Source organism: Branchiostoma lanceolatum, chromosome 6, assembly GCF_035083965.1.
Source record: "Branchiostoma lanceolatum isolate klBraLanc5 chromosome 6, klBraLanc5.hap2, whole genome shotgun sequence".
NCBI lineage: Eukaryota > Metazoa > Chordata > Leptocardii > Amphioxiformes > Branchiostomatidae > Branchiostoma > Branchiostoma lanceolatum.
Window position 1 is genome coordinate 16,243,608 of NC_089727.1, and position 16,882 is coordinate 16,260,489.

General features: G+C 37.9%; 1 protein-coding gene across 2 annotated transcripts; it reads left to right on the forward strand.

The window, feature by feature from the left end:
* Nucleotides 1-553: 553 nt before the first annotated feature.
* On the forward strand, nucleotides 554-16,303 carry LOC136436850 (P protein-like). 2 transcript variants are annotated; one of them, XM_066431227.1, is made up of 21 exons: nucleotides 554-815; nucleotides 4,442-4,778; nucleotides 5,014-5,181; nucleotides 5,480-5,537; nucleotides 5,769-5,841; nucleotides 6,079-6,227; nucleotides 6,470-6,564; nucleotides 7,020-7,176; nucleotides 7,536-7,673; nucleotides 7,926-7,982; nucleotides 8,355-8,479; nucleotides 8,680-8,818; nucleotides 9,104-9,236; nucleotides 9,824-9,971; nucleotides 10,309-10,363; nucleotides 10,568-10,676; nucleotides 11,014-11,141; nucleotides 11,362-11,421; nucleotides 12,967-13,165; nucleotides 13,827-13,920; nucleotides 14,194-16,303. In XM_066431227.1, the coding sequence occupies exons 2-21, from the start codon at nucleotides 4,456-4,458 to the stop codon at nucleotides 14,324-14,326; spliced, it is 2,541 nt and encodes an 846-aa protein (XP_066287324.1). In that variant the 5' UTR covers nucleotides 554-815; nucleotides 4,442-4,455; the 3' UTR covers nucleotides 14,327-16,303. The 2 variants fall into 2 exon arrangements, with proteins under 2 accessions (XP_066287324.1, XP_066287323.1); XM_066431226.1 differs by lacking the exon at nucleotides 554-815 and adding an exon at nucleotides 3,209-3,393.
* Nucleotides 16,304-16,882: the final 579 nt, after the last annotated feature.

Sequence of the window (16,882 nt, forward strand, 5' to 3'; positions counted from 1 at the left end):
CTTTCTTAGCATTGCAGATTTTGTGACGAAACTTTGTGTAGTTAAATCGTTATAGCCACATACTTGTTAGACAGCTGTTGTGGATACGACGAAATGATCATACGTGTTCCCCCGCTTATTTTGTGTGTGCAATAAAGTTGAGTAACTGGTAGATTCATTGGTAGTATTTTTTAAAGTCCACATTAGGCTGACTGGGCACGTCTTCGTTTTATTGATAAAGCCTATTCATATTGTGAAATCAAACTCTGTTTTGCTGAATCTGCAATGACAGCATCGTGCCACAGAAATTACCATGACCGAACTGAGCGCCAAGAAAGTAACAGGTGTTTACATGAAGACATCGTAACGTAACAAATGCAACTGCAAGAAAGATCACATGGCAGAGCATTGAAGATACAAATGAATGAAAAATTCTCACAACTGATATATGGGAAAATTAATAATGACTCAACATGATGACATATTCTTTCTATAATGATTCGGGTGGCATTGCGTCATTCTTTGCGTTTGGGGATCCCATCGGACGGTCAAAGGTCAGTAATGGTTTCGTCACATGATGTTTTCTTTGCGCCAGGTGTGAACGGGTACAGGTACGACTTTGGACCAGGTATATTGACACTAAAAGCAATGTTTGCAGGTAGAGGCACCGGAATGACAAGTCCTGAGACAAGCAGGAGGACGTCTACGTCGTTTCTAGCATAGAAACACATATATTTTACTAGTGCCAACTTGATCAGAAAGCGGGGCTTGCGTTCTTGTTTAAGGGCCATGTCTAGATGTATGTAGGAGTCGTGTCAACGTGACGATCTTTTAAGGTAAGATGACTTCTGTTGCTCTTTTGCCCCTGTCACAAATCTTTCAAATCTTCAAATCTTTATTTGTTTGAACCAACTTCACAGAAGTACATATAATTCATTCAGATACATGCACTTCTGAATTGCGTTGATCTTACATATAACATACCTATGTACACAATATAACATAACAACAAACTACGACGCAGACTGCAATTGTCGTACAACAGGTTTAGGACGGAAAATCAATGACATTCTTCGAACAAAGCGGGTGAATGTGTTCAACTTCAATGCAACTGTTAAACGTTTAACGTTATAATTCTGACGGGAAAAGGGTTGCTGTTTTAAGTTTCTTGTCAAAGGTCTGTTCCGTCGACGTTTGTGATTGTACCACAGCTAGTTTAGTTCTGACACTTTGGTGCTATGCACTGGCTGACACAGGGGTCAACGACCTTTGTTATATGTCATATGACAACCACAACTTGTGGCGTATTGAATGATGTAATGCTATTCATTTTGTATTACGCTTCAAGTTCATAATTGGAAACTATTTCATTTGGTTTCTTAAAGATGTGTAACTCAGACATAACATGATTCCGCCAGGGTACATAATTCCGCCACCCTGTAAAGATATGACCAAACAGATTTCCAACCAAACGTCCCCCAGTATATGCTGTATATCTATTCCGCATTGCGCTACCTGGGGATACTGCACTAGAGATCTCTCAAACCCACTGTTTTTCAAAGTGGCGGATTTATGCAACCTGGCAAATAAATGTTAATGGAGTTTAACATAATGTACAACGAGAAAAGCTTAAGGTTGCATCAAGGAGGTTAAATTTTAACCTCCTTGCTTGCATCATGTTTCCTCTTTCATTTTCCTCCTCCTCTTATTGCTACTGTACCCCATTAAAGCCTCAATAATCCCTCAATTTTTATATTGTAAAAGTAAGATATTTTGGTGAATTGTCCTTGATGGGAACTTTGTACAGTACAGTATAGAATAGAATATTGTCAGCCCACTCGGATAGTTTATTCATTTGGGGGAATAGGTGTGCTGACGGTGCACGTAACCTACAAAATGGACCCACATTCCATGGCTAACTTCAAAATTCTAAACAAGTGGTACAACACAGGTTTCCTGAATTTTTTTTTTATGACTCTTGAATGTCAAGAATATTCTGTATATATACTAGTGTATGATAGTGCATAAATGTATGCTACCATACACAAACATCTAGTAGGTGCACCTGAGTGCATCCACAGTCAAAAACTAGGTGCATACCGGCCCAATTTTAGGTGCACAAAAGTGCACTTGCACCCAGTATTTCGAGCCTTGGCTAGCCTGAATAGCGGGCCAAGCCTGACAATGATACAATCTAAGCAAGTGAGCCAATTACCTCAGCTGCAAATTTCACATTTTGTTTGTCCATTGGTGAGATCAAAGACATTATATATAATCTCCTTGGTGAGCAGCAGTTACTAGTTTTGTGGGGTATTATGAATTTATGACAAGGATACAATCCAAGCAAGTTAGCCATCCCTCTCCTGCAAATTTCACATTTTGTTTGTCCCTTGGTGAGATGCACTTACTAATAGCCTTTTGTCCAGGTGATTACTGCATTAGTCACAGTTCAATTCATCTGGCACTTTCAGGGTAATCTCAAATGACATATTATATACATATCTGTCTACTTCTGAATAACTGCCCTGCAGCATTTCATGCCCCATTAAGTCTTAAATGGGTCTTAAATACCTATTAATGTATGAATGTGGTTGCTAAAAGAGTAGAATCAAAGGATGTCAATCTAAAAATGTTTGCCAAACTTATGAATTTTCAGTGGTAGAAGTTCTAATAGTATAATATAGAAGGCCAGAAGTCAATTTGCTCTTACTTGGAAACTTTGTCTAAGTTTCTATTCATTACAACAATTTTTGCTTTTTACAGACTACCTACCTACCTATTAACTACCTAGTCCTTTGATCCCCATGGGGGACAAGTTAGACTACAAGACAAGACAAATTGTTTGGTTTTGATGAAAAACTTTGATTTGAAAGACAATAGTATTGACACAACACAAAGGCATTATTCCGCTTGTCTTCAGGCACAAGGCATGTGACTAGTCACATGTGGAGGGATTCCCAGGAATGTGGTTAGTCTGGTTGGATAGACGGTAGCACTTTTAAACAGGGATGTTTTTTTTTTTTCTTATAGATATGTGTCTGAATTAAACAAAAATTGTATGTTTTGGCATTGCTGGCAAGATATATATGTGTTTGTAAGTTATAGACATATAGCACGTAACAAATGTAAATCTACAAAATGTGTTAAAAAAAGAAAGTCTGATTTCTTGTGGTTTCAGTCACCCCTGTGTATGAAAATGGTTTCAGCCAATTGAATTGTCTTGCATGCTCCCTAAAACATCTGACAGTCTAGAGGATACTGCCTTGCAGTTTGGTTAGGTTGATCACAGCTTCCGATAGAGAGCATCTTATCTTTGAGATCTGATTCTGTAAGGACAATTGTGACATTTATCAACAATTCTATACTTTCTTGGAGTCGTCTTTGATGTTGCGTCATGATGGAATTCTTGAAAAGGTAAGTTTTCTGAGAGAAAGTTGATGTTAATTTATGGGACAATTGGAACCAAATTGTCTGAGTATCTGTGCCCAAGTCCAGCTGTCTGTAATGGTTTGTAGACTTTTTTTCTCAAAGTAGAACACATAAATTGCTCAAAAGATGTAAGAATAATATACCCCAGGTATCAATTTGCATGAAGAGTTATTTTTGAAAAAAAGAAATGAATTGAAGGAGAATGACTTGAAGTCACCACAGTTAGATTTGTAATGGGCTGAATTACTGAATGTTATTTGATGAGCAAAACTCCAATTTTGTCTGTCAGGATTAATGATAATTAGGGTGTTTTTGCAGTTTTATCTTTGGCATTCTGAGCTGTACCTTTGATGTTTAACTAATTGTCTCCATTTCATTGAAAGAATTGGCAAGGTTGCAGGTTTTGCTTTAACACGGTAAAACGTCTGAGTTGGGAAACTTAAAAGTCCTATCAAAATGTTGAAGACTGATGGACCCATGGGATATGATGGTTTAATGTCGGCACAAATCGTAACAATTATCACCAATGATTCCTTCGTGATTTGGTCTCTGTAATGGACTTAAGACTTTTTTTCTCGAAGTAGAACAAATTTCTTTAATGATGGAAGAATAGTGCCATCCAGGTATCTCACTCACACCTGTCAGGTGAACTGATTATAAGACGAAGGTATATTGAAGTCACAAGACTTCCATGTGACGGTAATTAGAAACTGATACAATGCTCAAGCTGTCCCAGTTGCCCTAAGGCTATACGAATTCTTGGTGGGGGTTCCCTTGAGGAATCTTTAACACTATTTATAGGGACCAATCTTTGTAACATAGACTAAGTTGAGATTTGAATGTGACATGATATATCTGCCATTGAGATTAAGGATTATGGCACTCATAAATTGTTTGCAAAATATAGTTTGAAATGTATTTTGATGATTTCCACTTCAAACTTCTTTATTTCAAAGTAATGAACTGATTCATTCTTTACAGACTTTTCAAGCACACTTTCTTTCGGAATCATGAATTTTCTGATTTCTTCCAGAGCCTGTTACTGTGATGAGTGGAGGTGTGATCGCCATGAATCCTGTGAGCTACGGAACGTATCGCAGTCTTGAGGACACCACCGTGGACAGGAGGAGACACGTACCTTTCGTTCCGAACCGATCACAGACGCCGTCAATTCCCGAGGAAAACGCTACGGGCAAAGAAGACAGAGAAGTTGAATCTGCTTTTGACAACAATACAGACAATATGGAGAGAAACCCACTACTATCAGAAGCAAGAGAGCCTTGCCCAAATGATCAGAATGGAAACAGAAGTAACCAAAGAAACAAAACAGTGAGGCCGAGGCCTGCCAGACCACAATCAGCACCAAACGGGTATGATTTTATATTCTAGTAATTAACAATATCACCATCAATTTTTCTTTCTAGTTATTATCATGAACAATAATTTACTGTCAATTATGAAGAGAGTACAGATATATATCTAAAGTATTGTATCAAATATTTCTTGGCCAAACAAAAGTGAGGAAAGATTAGTGACGTTTTAGTTTTAGCCTTTTTTTTAATAGAATGATGTAATTGACAATTTGCCTTTCTACTTTATGACAAGTTTACCGCCAGGAGCACTGCATAGCTACAGCAACATGCAAGCGCTGGATGCCGACCTGGAAGCACAGTTGGGGGAGAGAAGGCGCAGTGCAAGCTCCCTGTCTCTGACCTCCCAAATGGAACTCCATGCCAGTGGCGAACATTTCTTCTCAATGTCCAAGGGTACAAGGTCAGACATACCTTTGATTGCCTCCACCTTGTAGTTTAGGTGCTTTGATGTTTTTACATTGTCTATAAGATCTAAGAGGAATATCGTAATTCTGTCACTTAAAAACTGATTTCTCATGCAGGACATTTTGAGTCTGATTTGGAAACATTCAAGGTGTCATTTAATCATTGTTTATCACTTCAAAGCATAACTATTGAGTAATGAATTGATTCAAGGATGTGTCTTTTGCTTTGCTAAACTAGTGCTTTAAGGGCGTTTCTTTCAGAATCATGATTGATTTTATCTTTTACGTATTCAGGAAGTTCTTCAGACAGATGAAGATAGGAATCCTGTTCCTTATTGTCATAGCCTGCTCGGTAAGTTCTCTCTACTTTAATACTCATTGTTTGCAAAGTCTATAAGTTCTATGCTTTCATTTTGCCCTGAAGTCAAGTATTGATAAGTATTATTGTCATTATGATCTAAGACATTGTCTATAGATGTGATGTTAAGTAATACAAAAATGATTGCTTTTTTTACAAATTCTTCTTTATTGTACTGTATCTTTGGTGTGCATATTTTAATGTAATGTTTTTTTTTTCCCTCAGATAATGTTTGGCAGTATTCCAGAGGGCAATAAGCATCCTGAGACCATTGCAGTTTCTAGTTCACAACCATACCGTATCCTTTGAACATCCAGTATTGATGATGACATGGCTGTATGTGATAATCTATCAGAATGTGTATTTCATTTTCAGTTATTTCTTTGGTGAAAGTTTGGATGTCATTTTAAGGATTATCCTATCTATTCAGTTGGCAGAAGTGTGCAATATCAATTGGAAAAATACATTTCAGAATAATAACATTTTGCAAGCTATATACATGTATGAGTGGCACAATCCTTGACATATACTTAAGATAAGAATGTAGAGGTTGACATGTTGCACGGACAGGTAAAACTAGGTTTTGACGGGCCATTCGACCTACTAACCAGTATAGATGCCACGCCTAACAACTCCATCAACGTGATATTGCGGTGCAACGTTACTGGAAATGCAACATTAAGGGTATGTATTATTCTATATGCATTATTTTTACCTCGAGACATTTATGTGTCTAGATATCATTTCTCTGATTTCCCAAATGCAACTATGACATTTCAAAGTCTGCACATTATTGGTTGATATTATATTCTGTTAAGAGAGAGGGTAGAACATTTGAGCTAAATCTTAAAATATCCCTTTTTGCTGACTTCAAACAATTGATGCATCATAACTTTGTCTTTTTAATTATTTCTTGTCACTTGCAGATCCTGGCCAATTACACGCTAGTCGTTAAGCACCCCACAGACATCCCAAAATCAGACTGGGTCATGCAGACACAGAGAGTGCTCGTGGAGAGAAAGTAAGACATTTTTATCTAGTTTGTGAGTTGTTACCATACATTCTACTGTGCAATAAAGTTCTTCTTTCTATGAAAAAAAGTTAAGGTGTAACAGTAACTGACAGTTGGAATTCCTTTGTGTCTTCATTTAAACTTCTATATTACTGTAAATGCAGAAATGTTCGCAGTGGTTTTATGTTTGCGGTTTTCGCAGCGACCGCTTCACTGCGAACTTAGAACCACTGCAAACGTTTTAATTTGTCCAATACTGTAGCAGTATGTAACTATAGTGCTGTCGCGAACTTAAAACCACCATGAACACTCCATTTTTGCTTAGCGTGAAATAAAAACCACGCGAACTTAAATGCATTTACAGTATTCAAATATCACAAATTACATTGTCAGTGTTCTGTTCTGAGAGTTCCTTCTTATAAAAGGACTGATGAAACAATTTTTCTTGCCCCCCCCCCCCCCAGGAATGAGAATGACCTGATAATGGTGGACATCACCACCGGAATGGACGAGGCCACAGCGCTCACCCTGTCGTACATCGAGCTGCCGCCGGCCGTTGACTACAGCGTGCTGATCGCTGCCATCATCCTTGGATTTGTCTACGTCCTCATCACCTTTGACGTATGTTTGGTAGACATTGATGACATGTTTTGCTTGGTTACATGGTTTTCTGGAATTTCTGTGCTTGACTTTAGTACATTGTACTGGGAAACTTTGCAATTCTTCACTCATTTACTAGTATCTCATTAGATATTAGTGCTTTGTTTTATTTCACACACTCTAATTTATGTCCACAGATGTACATAGACTTTAAAGAAGGCAACATATTTTGTATTCAAGAAAAGTTTGAATATGGTTTTTGCTTCGTTGACAAATTTCCCCCAAGTTCCTGTAGCCCTCCCCCTAAAGTCAGCCATGGTTGTTGTTGCCACCCCCTAAAGAGCTAATGGTAACCGTTACACCTGTTTCCATGGTTACAGCTGGTGCACAGGACGATTGCTGCCATCATCGGTGCCCTTGCCGCCCTCGCCGCGCTTGCCATGCTGAACGAGAGACCCAGCCTGGATCACATCATGGAGTGGATCGACTTCGAAACACTGTCACTCCTGTTTGGAATGGTGTGTATAGCACCCTTTTTACATTAGGCCATACTGCACAACAGTTACCTTTTTGCATGATTCATATTGTGTAGTTTTGAATGAAGTTGATATCATAGTCTCACAGATAACACTTTGTGTGCTACGCGTATTCCATAAAGAGAAATCACTAGTGATAATCCGAATTGTAATGTTATGCTCATCATTGTAAAATGAATGGTTTTCTCACACATAATGATTCATACATGTGTATGTTGCTTACCTCTTTTACAGATGATACTAGTGGCAATTTTCATGGAGACAGGATTCTTTGACTATGTTGCAATCAAGGTAAGATCAGTCACAGATCAGAAATGTTATCCTTTGTTTATGTCGCTTTTACAGTCCTCTCTGCATCTTTATACATTTAATACTGTTTTTCATTATGGTTGTCTCTGCATCTTTATAAACTGTTTTCCATTATAATCAACCATTAAAGTATCTGTCCAGATCATTTCAAGGGGTACTAGGATTTGTTTTTGTCCTTAGCACCAAGGACAGTTCACCGCACAAAATGACCATCCCTGTCCTTGGTGCTGAACTCGATATCTGTTAGAAACCTCAACATCCAATTCAAAATCTATGCTTTCAAAGACTAAAGATGTATAAAATACTGTAAATTCATGTATAAACAACTTTTGTAATGTTTTCACCATATTCAAGTGTTACAAGTTGTCCCGAGGTCGTGTCTGGGTGCTCATCTTTATCCTGTGCCTGCTGGCCGGGGTGGTGTCAGCATTCCTGGACAATGTCACAACTATTCTTCTCATGGTGCCAGTCACTATAAGGTTAGGAATACTGTTGTGAACTCTGATTTGATAAGATCTTTGAAAATGTAAGATACATGCATTACATTTCTAGCTTAGATTCCATACTCAAGATTGCACTTTCACAGTCAAATTCCATATTTTTCTAACTTTCAAGAAATTTTGAATGAGAACCAAATCATGATAGCATGTAACGAGCATATTAAACTTCTTCTTTGCAGGTTGTGTGAGGTCATGAACCTTGACCCTAAGTATGTCCTGATTGCCATTGTCATGTTCTCCAATATCGGAGGGACCAGCACAGCTGTCGGGGATCCTCCTAACGTTATCATCATCTCCAATGCTAGATTCCAGGCTGAGGTAGGAATTTTTGGTATTCTGACAATAAATGATGTATTATGAAGTATGCAGTAAAACCATGAAAAAGGTCTGCATATGTATATATATCATTATTCAATATTTACCAGTTTGGCTTTGAGAGAGATACAGCAAAATCTGTCCAACTAGCCAATGCTGACATATTCATCTCTGATTAAAAAAAAAAAGTATTTCATGGACACTTAATAATTGTGAATGATCAACTTTTTGAAATGATGGACTGACTGAAGGGCTTTCTGTAACTGTTTTGTGTATTTTTTTCCATAGGGAATCGACTTTGCCACGTTCACGCTCCACTTGTTTCTGGGCATCATTCCTGTCTACATTGTGGGTTTCATTCTCATCAGAATCATGTACATGTGTAAACAACTCTTCAACAAGGAACACCCAGAAATTGTTGGTAAGTACACAGTATTAGACTCTATATTGTGGCTTCTAGATATCGGATTCCTCTTAACCCTCAGAGAAATGTACAAACACATATTTTTGATTTTTGTCAAATAGCTGACAAAGACCGAGTGATTCGATTGAAATTTTTTAACAGTTTATTTCTCATTACATATTTTTGATATTCAACTTGTATTTTGTATTCAACACCATTTTAATTTCTTGGTTAACGGAATTTAAAAAAAAGCTATTTGTTGGTTGGGAAATCAACAGGAAAACAGAATCTCAGAGGAAAGTTTGTACTTTGGTGCACACAATTTCAGGGAGTGAACAGGGTCAGGTGCAAGTTTTTACCCCAGCCTTCCGATTTCATGATTGTTTTTTCTAAAATTTAAAAGAAAAATCCGTTAACCAAGAAATTAAATTGGTGTGGCCTAATGTACAGTCATGTATTATTGTGATATTCAACTAAAAACTCTGGGAAATGAAAAAAATGTATTGATGTTTGACTAAGACATGTACATGTAGTTCTTCATTTATTTGTTAAGTATGATTTTGATATTCCAGATTTGTTGTGACAATAAATGTTTTCTGTTCCAGAACTCAAGCATGAGATTAAAATCTGGAGGCAGACGGCCCAGAGGGTCACTCCTGCGAGTCGCGAGGAGAACACAGTGAAGGCACTACTCACACAGAAAGTCCTCACACTAGAAAACACACTCAAGAAGAAACTCTACAACCTCAATAGGTGAGAAAAATATGGCTGCCACAATTTGATTTCTCATGCTTGTATCTAAAAGAAAGTACTTAACTGGAAAGTCAACTTGAAAAAAGAGCGTTAGGGTTAAAGAGCAGTGCATTCAGTTTTAGGGTGAATGCAGTCAAACCCAAGTTTTTCCCAAATTGATAAAGGTAACATTGTAAAAGAATGTGTATTGTGTTCAAACGATAAGAAGCTCAAAATAATTGTCACTTTCATACAGTCATACCTGATTACAAGGAATGTTATGATTGCTTTTCTAGCAGCAATTCTTTGACTGTCAGAGTGTTATGTTCTTGCTAAATGTTATCCTGAATGTTTTCAGGCAAAGGCCAGAAGATACAAATTGGCAAGCAAGCCTTGCTGAGCTGGAAGGCAAGGTAAGAGAAGAAACCTTTCTTGTACATAAAAAAATGATGCACAATGATTTAATACATGTACAGTACAATACAATACAATGCAAACAATTGGTATGCTTAGTAAATTTGGGTGAATTGTTTTAGAATGATAATTTCATGTACTTGCCCAAAGGCCTAATGCTTAGTAATACGTATGTGTCTGAATCCCCCCACCCCCTCCCACAGTACAAGATACAAGACACATGGCTGCTGATGAAGTCAGGATTGGTCATGATGGCTGTTATCCTTCTCTTCTTCCTGCATTCCTTCGTTCCCAGCCTGCATCTCAATTTGGGTAAGTCAACATTTCTCTCATATTCTTCATTTTCCTCTTCTTGTAATATCTTTGGTTTTGATTATGAGAATTGTGATTGTGTGGTCAAGAGCTAACATAGCCAAAAAGTCACAGTTTCTGTTCCACTAACTGCATGGATTGTATAATAATTTGTGAACTGGGATTTTGTGGAAGGACTTTTGTTTGAACGGCCATCATCTAAGATCATAGATCTACAACAAGGTCATGTAGCCTTTTTAGAAATTCTCCACAAACTTTCTGAGCAATGTTGCCCAAATCAAATATATGTGTTAAATTGAAAAACCTCTCGCTAAAAGTTATAATCTTGCATTTGTAGGTTGGATTGCCATACTTGGTGCCATCTGGTTGATGGTTCTGGCTGACTACAAGGATCTGGAGATGATCATGCACAGAGTGGAGTGGTCCACCCTACTTTTCTTTGCCGCACTCTTTGTACTTATGGAGGTAATTCAAAACAAATTCTAAGCTAGTTAATCCCCAGCATCTTAAAAGTTGAATTAGTAACCTTCAAAGTAGTCATAGTGTTATTTGATTTATAATGACATAATCAATGTAGACAGATACTTTGTAGCACAGAAGATTTAGATGTACTGGTATTGTCTCAAAATTAAATTGTCTCAACATTTGAACGTCCAATATCAACTCCTTCCTTTATTTCAATCAGGCTTTACATGAACTTGGCCTTTTGGACTGGATTGGAGAAAGGACGGCAGAACTTATTCAGGTAAGAGTATATAAAGTCACATAAATTGAGCATAACATTCACAAAAAAACGGTACTTCCTGTGGAATGTATATGTCATTTAGGAAGAGTCTTTCACAATCGAGTTTTCAACAATTGCACCATTATAGTAAACCATATCATATACAATTTGTAGATTTGACTAACCTTCTCCCTGCTGGCCTGCTGATGTAGTACATGTTGCTGTCAAAGCATTGACAGTTGGTCATAGTATGCATGTAGAATTGGGGTAAGTAGAATACACAGGGATGGGCTCAAGCTGAGTTATTGGGGCCCCGATTTGGTTTATTTGGAACAACCTTTTCTATAACCCTATCATACCCTATCATGATCAAATTGAACCAGGAGCAAAATTCAAAACAAGAGTCCGTAGGACACAATTCTCCGTGAAGTATTTATAGTATGTACAAGTATTGACCCACACAAATTGCATCTCTGCACAGTCCAAGTAGTGTTTTAGAGCAAGTAAAGAAAAAGTTTTTGTTTATCTTTTTCTTTCAATACAGGAGTGGTCAACCTGCTGAAAAGTATGTTTTTACAGCATGGCACAGATGGGATCCAGAAATTCCGGGAAAAGTCACAAAGTTAGATCTAGATGGCCCCTTTATCAACGAACCATTCAGCCTTACAACTAAGATGTATCAGAAATAACAAATATGCAGTAAATCCTCTTTCCACAAGTATTGCAGGCCGGTCTGATCTATAGCTATCAAGCTATTTGAAATAAAAAAGGCTAATTTATATTATCGTAACATTTCACGAAGCTCGAAGGTCAAAGGTCACCAGATCTAACCACCCGGAAGTGACACTGGCGCGCGCACTTTTCTGAGAGATATTTCTCAACAATCTTTCATCCCCTGCGTAAGCTTTTTACATTGTCACAGCCTCCGTATTATAAACTACAAGTGTGGTAAGTTTAAAAGTCCAGAGATTTGCCATTTTCACACTGTGCGTAAAAGTGCATCGTCCGTCCCGTGCGCACATACTGTATGCGAGTTTCGAGTGGACACGGCATACTTAATACACAGACTGGAGGTCACTGTGCACATGTTCGCAGCTAAAACTCACAATTCCCGTTGCCGCATTGGTATGTAACTTGGTATATCGTTTGCTAGGTTGCGTGTGGTGATGCACGTTGTCTATATTTCAATGTAACAGTGACTACACGATCTCAGCAAGTAAGGAAGATTTATACCCCGTATCTGCCTGAAGTATTCCAGTCATGCATGACGGATTATAACATGGTCCCTATGGTAGGGTTGTGGGACATAGCATTAATTATAGGGGTGCAATTACGATATTGGATTGACGTTTAAAGTAGTTATGGTGTAACAAAGCTATTGTGCATCACCACGCCGAACCAGGCAAACGATATGCCAAGTTACACACCAATGCGACAACGGGATCGTGAGTTATAGCTGCGAACGCGCAAACAAATGCATTCCCAATACTCCCAGAAGGAGGTATTCCTCCTTCCCGGAGTAATAACACTTTCAGTTAACAAAAAAGCAACGATTGTTCTCTTTAGAGCGTACCTGAACAAAACCAGCTGGCTGTTGCCATCATCCTCATCCTGTGGGTGTCGGCCGTGGCCTCATCCTTCATCGACAACATCCCCTTCACCACGGCAATGATCCCCATCATCATCAGTCTCGCAGACGACCCAAACCTCAACCTGCCTCTCAGGCCGCTGGTCTGGTCCCTCGCCTTTGGAGCTTGTCTGGGAGGTACTGTAACTGTAAATGCCTTTAAGTTTTAGTAGTAGTAGTAGTAGTAGTAGTATCCAGTCTTAGATTATACTGCTGCAGGGTTCCCTGACGCAGAGGTAGGCAGCAGTCGGCCAGTCTTCACACAGCGCCTCCAAGCAGCTTTGTCCAGCGGGTCCACGTTGGTGAGGCCGCACTGATTTAATTTTGTGGTAAGAAGGAAAATGAGAGTTTGCAGTGGTTTTAAGTTTGCGATAACACTGTAGTCACATATACTAGTACTGTACAGTGATGGGATAGCTGCAAACGTAATTATGTAACTATCACAGAAATTTCAAGAATTACAGTTACTGTAGTGCACTTGTTTTCATCATAAACATGTCTGATAGCTATTAGATCTTCAATGATTACTGCTTGACATGGCGGCATGCTTTAATGTACGACAAGCCTGATTGGTACTAAATGGAATTGTGTGTTTTACCATTTGTAGTCCAACATCAATGCAAGTGTCACCTTATGCAGTCTGTAAAGGATAAAATTTTCTCTAGATTTACATGACTTCGCAATCAGAGGAAATTGCACAAGAATCTAGTTGATGTGACTGTGATTGAATGAGGACAACCAACATGCCTGAAGTAAAGATGTCAGAAGAGTTATTAAATGTGTTTCACATTTTTTCCAGGAAATGGTACATTGATCGGAGCATCAGCCAATGTTGTGTGTGCAGGTCTGGCTGAGCAGAGAGGCTATGGCTTTTCTTTTGTGGAGTTTTTCAAGTAAGTTATTTACCCTATTGTTTTGTCTGTAAGCTCACCTTGTCCTATTGTAGTCTATTGTCATATCAAATATATTTAAGGCATCAACTCTTTTCAATTTTGGTTCTTTCTGTAACTGGTTCATTTATTTCATGGAAAGCCAACAGATCTGTTTATGTTCTTTTGCATTTCAGGATACTATAGCTTAAGTGCATTGAAATTTACATTCTAAAATGTTATTGTGGGTATCCTAGGAAATTTTCATTTGTAAAACTCCCATTTTTTCTCCCGTAGGGTTGGTTTTCCCATGATGATTGTCACCACGTTGGTGGCCATGATCTACCTCTTGATCTGCCATGGCGTGATCGGCTGGGACGTACCGACAAACAGCACGATGCCACTGTTCCCCTCACACTCAGTGTTGTAGGATCGGCTGGGACATATACCAACCAACCAACAACACAATGACACTGTTCCACACTTTGTGGACTGTAGCTAAACAGCACAGTACCACTATACACAATGAGACAGGCTGTGGTGTAGCCGTTACAAATTTAGAGGAAGATCAGCCGCAATCATGCCTTTCAAACAACATTCCTACCTAGACCTTCCAGTTCCTATAGGAACATCAGGCAGTGCATTAGGAAAAAACAACATCACAAGGCAAAAATCCTTTCTCATAGAGTACATGTATAACAGGCTTTATCTCTACTAGAGAATTGCAATAAGCCCAAGTAATGTGATGGGGGCTGTTTCAAATAACCACTATCATGGAGAACGAAGTCAACTCAACATCAGGTCCAAATTGAAACTGGGTTCCGGATGGCTCAGTGTTGGAAGATAATCTACTTTGCCAAAGCAGATTATATGAGCAGCATGAACTAATACTCACAATATCACTGGTACTATTGACCACTGTGCTGCTATTGAAATGTAGGTTTTATATTCTAGGGACCAAGTTTAATACCCAAGATGGCAAAAGTCGATTGATTGTCTTTTAAAGAGAATGTAATGGACTCTTAGCAAGAATGCTGTTGTGTATCAGAATAATATTTCTTCTAAAAAGTCTGTTACATATGTCTGTCATATGTTACAGTAAAATATCTGTGAAAATATCTGTAAATAATGTTGTAATTCTGTGATCACTATTTTACCACCATGCCACTATGTACTTTTATCTGCATCTTCCAACAAATATCGGTGCCACTTGTGGAAGAACAAATCAGGAACCACAACTATTGACTGTTAGAGAGAATGTGACCATATCATGATACAAAAAAGTTGTAAATCTGTGAAATTAACCATTATATGATGTATATGATTACATTATACATATCAGCAGAGCAGTTACATTAATCTTATCATGACCAAGACATTCATAATCAAGATAAAGGGAGAATCATTTTAGGGAAGAGCTGAAATTATAGTTTTTTTTAATGTAGTTTTAAAATGTGAGGTTAACAAATACATATGATATAAAAATGCAGAATTGTGTGTGGGCAGCTATAATAAGGCATAAAGGTGGCACTGGACAACTGCAATGTTAAGGGGATTAAAATGTTGGTGCCTGTTTGAAACTCAGATGTTGCTAACAAAAGAAATTATGAAGTTATGTCATCTGGAAGGTTAGATGGGTGTTGCTGCTTTGCAGAAACTTTCTCAGAAACACATCTTTTGATTCATCTGAGTATGTGACGGTATCTGTACAATTGGCATCAGACCACATATCAATACAGAACTGTTGTGTTACAGAAGAATTTGTCTTTGGTGTCAACACAGGCAGGACATATTTTTGACACAGAAGTTACAGGTCTGTTCTTAAAGGCACCCAGAGCATTTTATGAGGGTTGAGAACTGGAAATATTCTAGTTGCTGTAATCTTTATGAAATCGACATTTAATGCCACTGTTTACCACATTTGCGTGCAGATTTCATATCAAAAGTGCTCAAAAGCGGCACAAAAATAAGCTACATGCCATTGGTGATCTTTTAGTTTCACACGCCTAGTGTAAATAGACCGATACCATAGCCCCGCCCACCTCCGACAAAACGTAGAAATGCAAAATTAAAACATAAAAATGCAAATATTTGACGGATATGCAGTCACTCTCTTATTGGTCGAACCGCTAGCGCTAATTGTGATGGACAGTCAGGATCAGTCTATTAGCGCTCGGATTTTCTATCAGTTCTCACCACACAACGACATTGTATCTTTGCTTATTTAATATCGATATGTAATGGTATAGTGTTATTGAAACTTACAATGTGTAGGAATGACTAGAAATTAGAGTTATTTTATTCAAGTTTCAAGCCTCATAAAATGCTCTGGGTGCCTTTAAAAGTAAGAGAAAGTCTGAGGTGAAGTGGGACACATCACAGAACATAAACGAGAATCCAGAAACTAGTTTCTTTCGTCTGATATGTTTTTTTAATAATACCAGTACCACAGAAATTTATTATACTGTAATTTTGCTATTTTTACACCCCAAATCATCTCACTGTAATTATCTACAACATCATCATCATAACACTATAATCATAATGACAGGATTATGTGGAAATTAGCTTCACAAAATGGCTAAACATCCATAATAATTTTTACAACCAAATCACCATTTATGAGTAAGACAAGACTAAGAGACCCCATCAAGGTGCATAATATATCATTACCTTTTTTGGGAATTGAAGCCTTATGATTGTTACAATTAACTATGCAAATAACTACTCAAAGATATAGCAAGTATGGGCTTTAAAGCAGTAAAAGAAGGTTTAAACATCTAGATAACTCCAAAATGGACATAATCCTAATCAAATTTATTTCAGAATCTATGAATTTTGCTAGTTCTGAAACACAAAGTTCAAAACATATTGTCTTAACTTCTGTGATATCTAAATATATACTGAGATTACTAAATAAAGAATCAGTGTTTTAGGTAATGACAAAACAGACAGGACTTTGCACAGGACTTAAGTGCTTACTTAA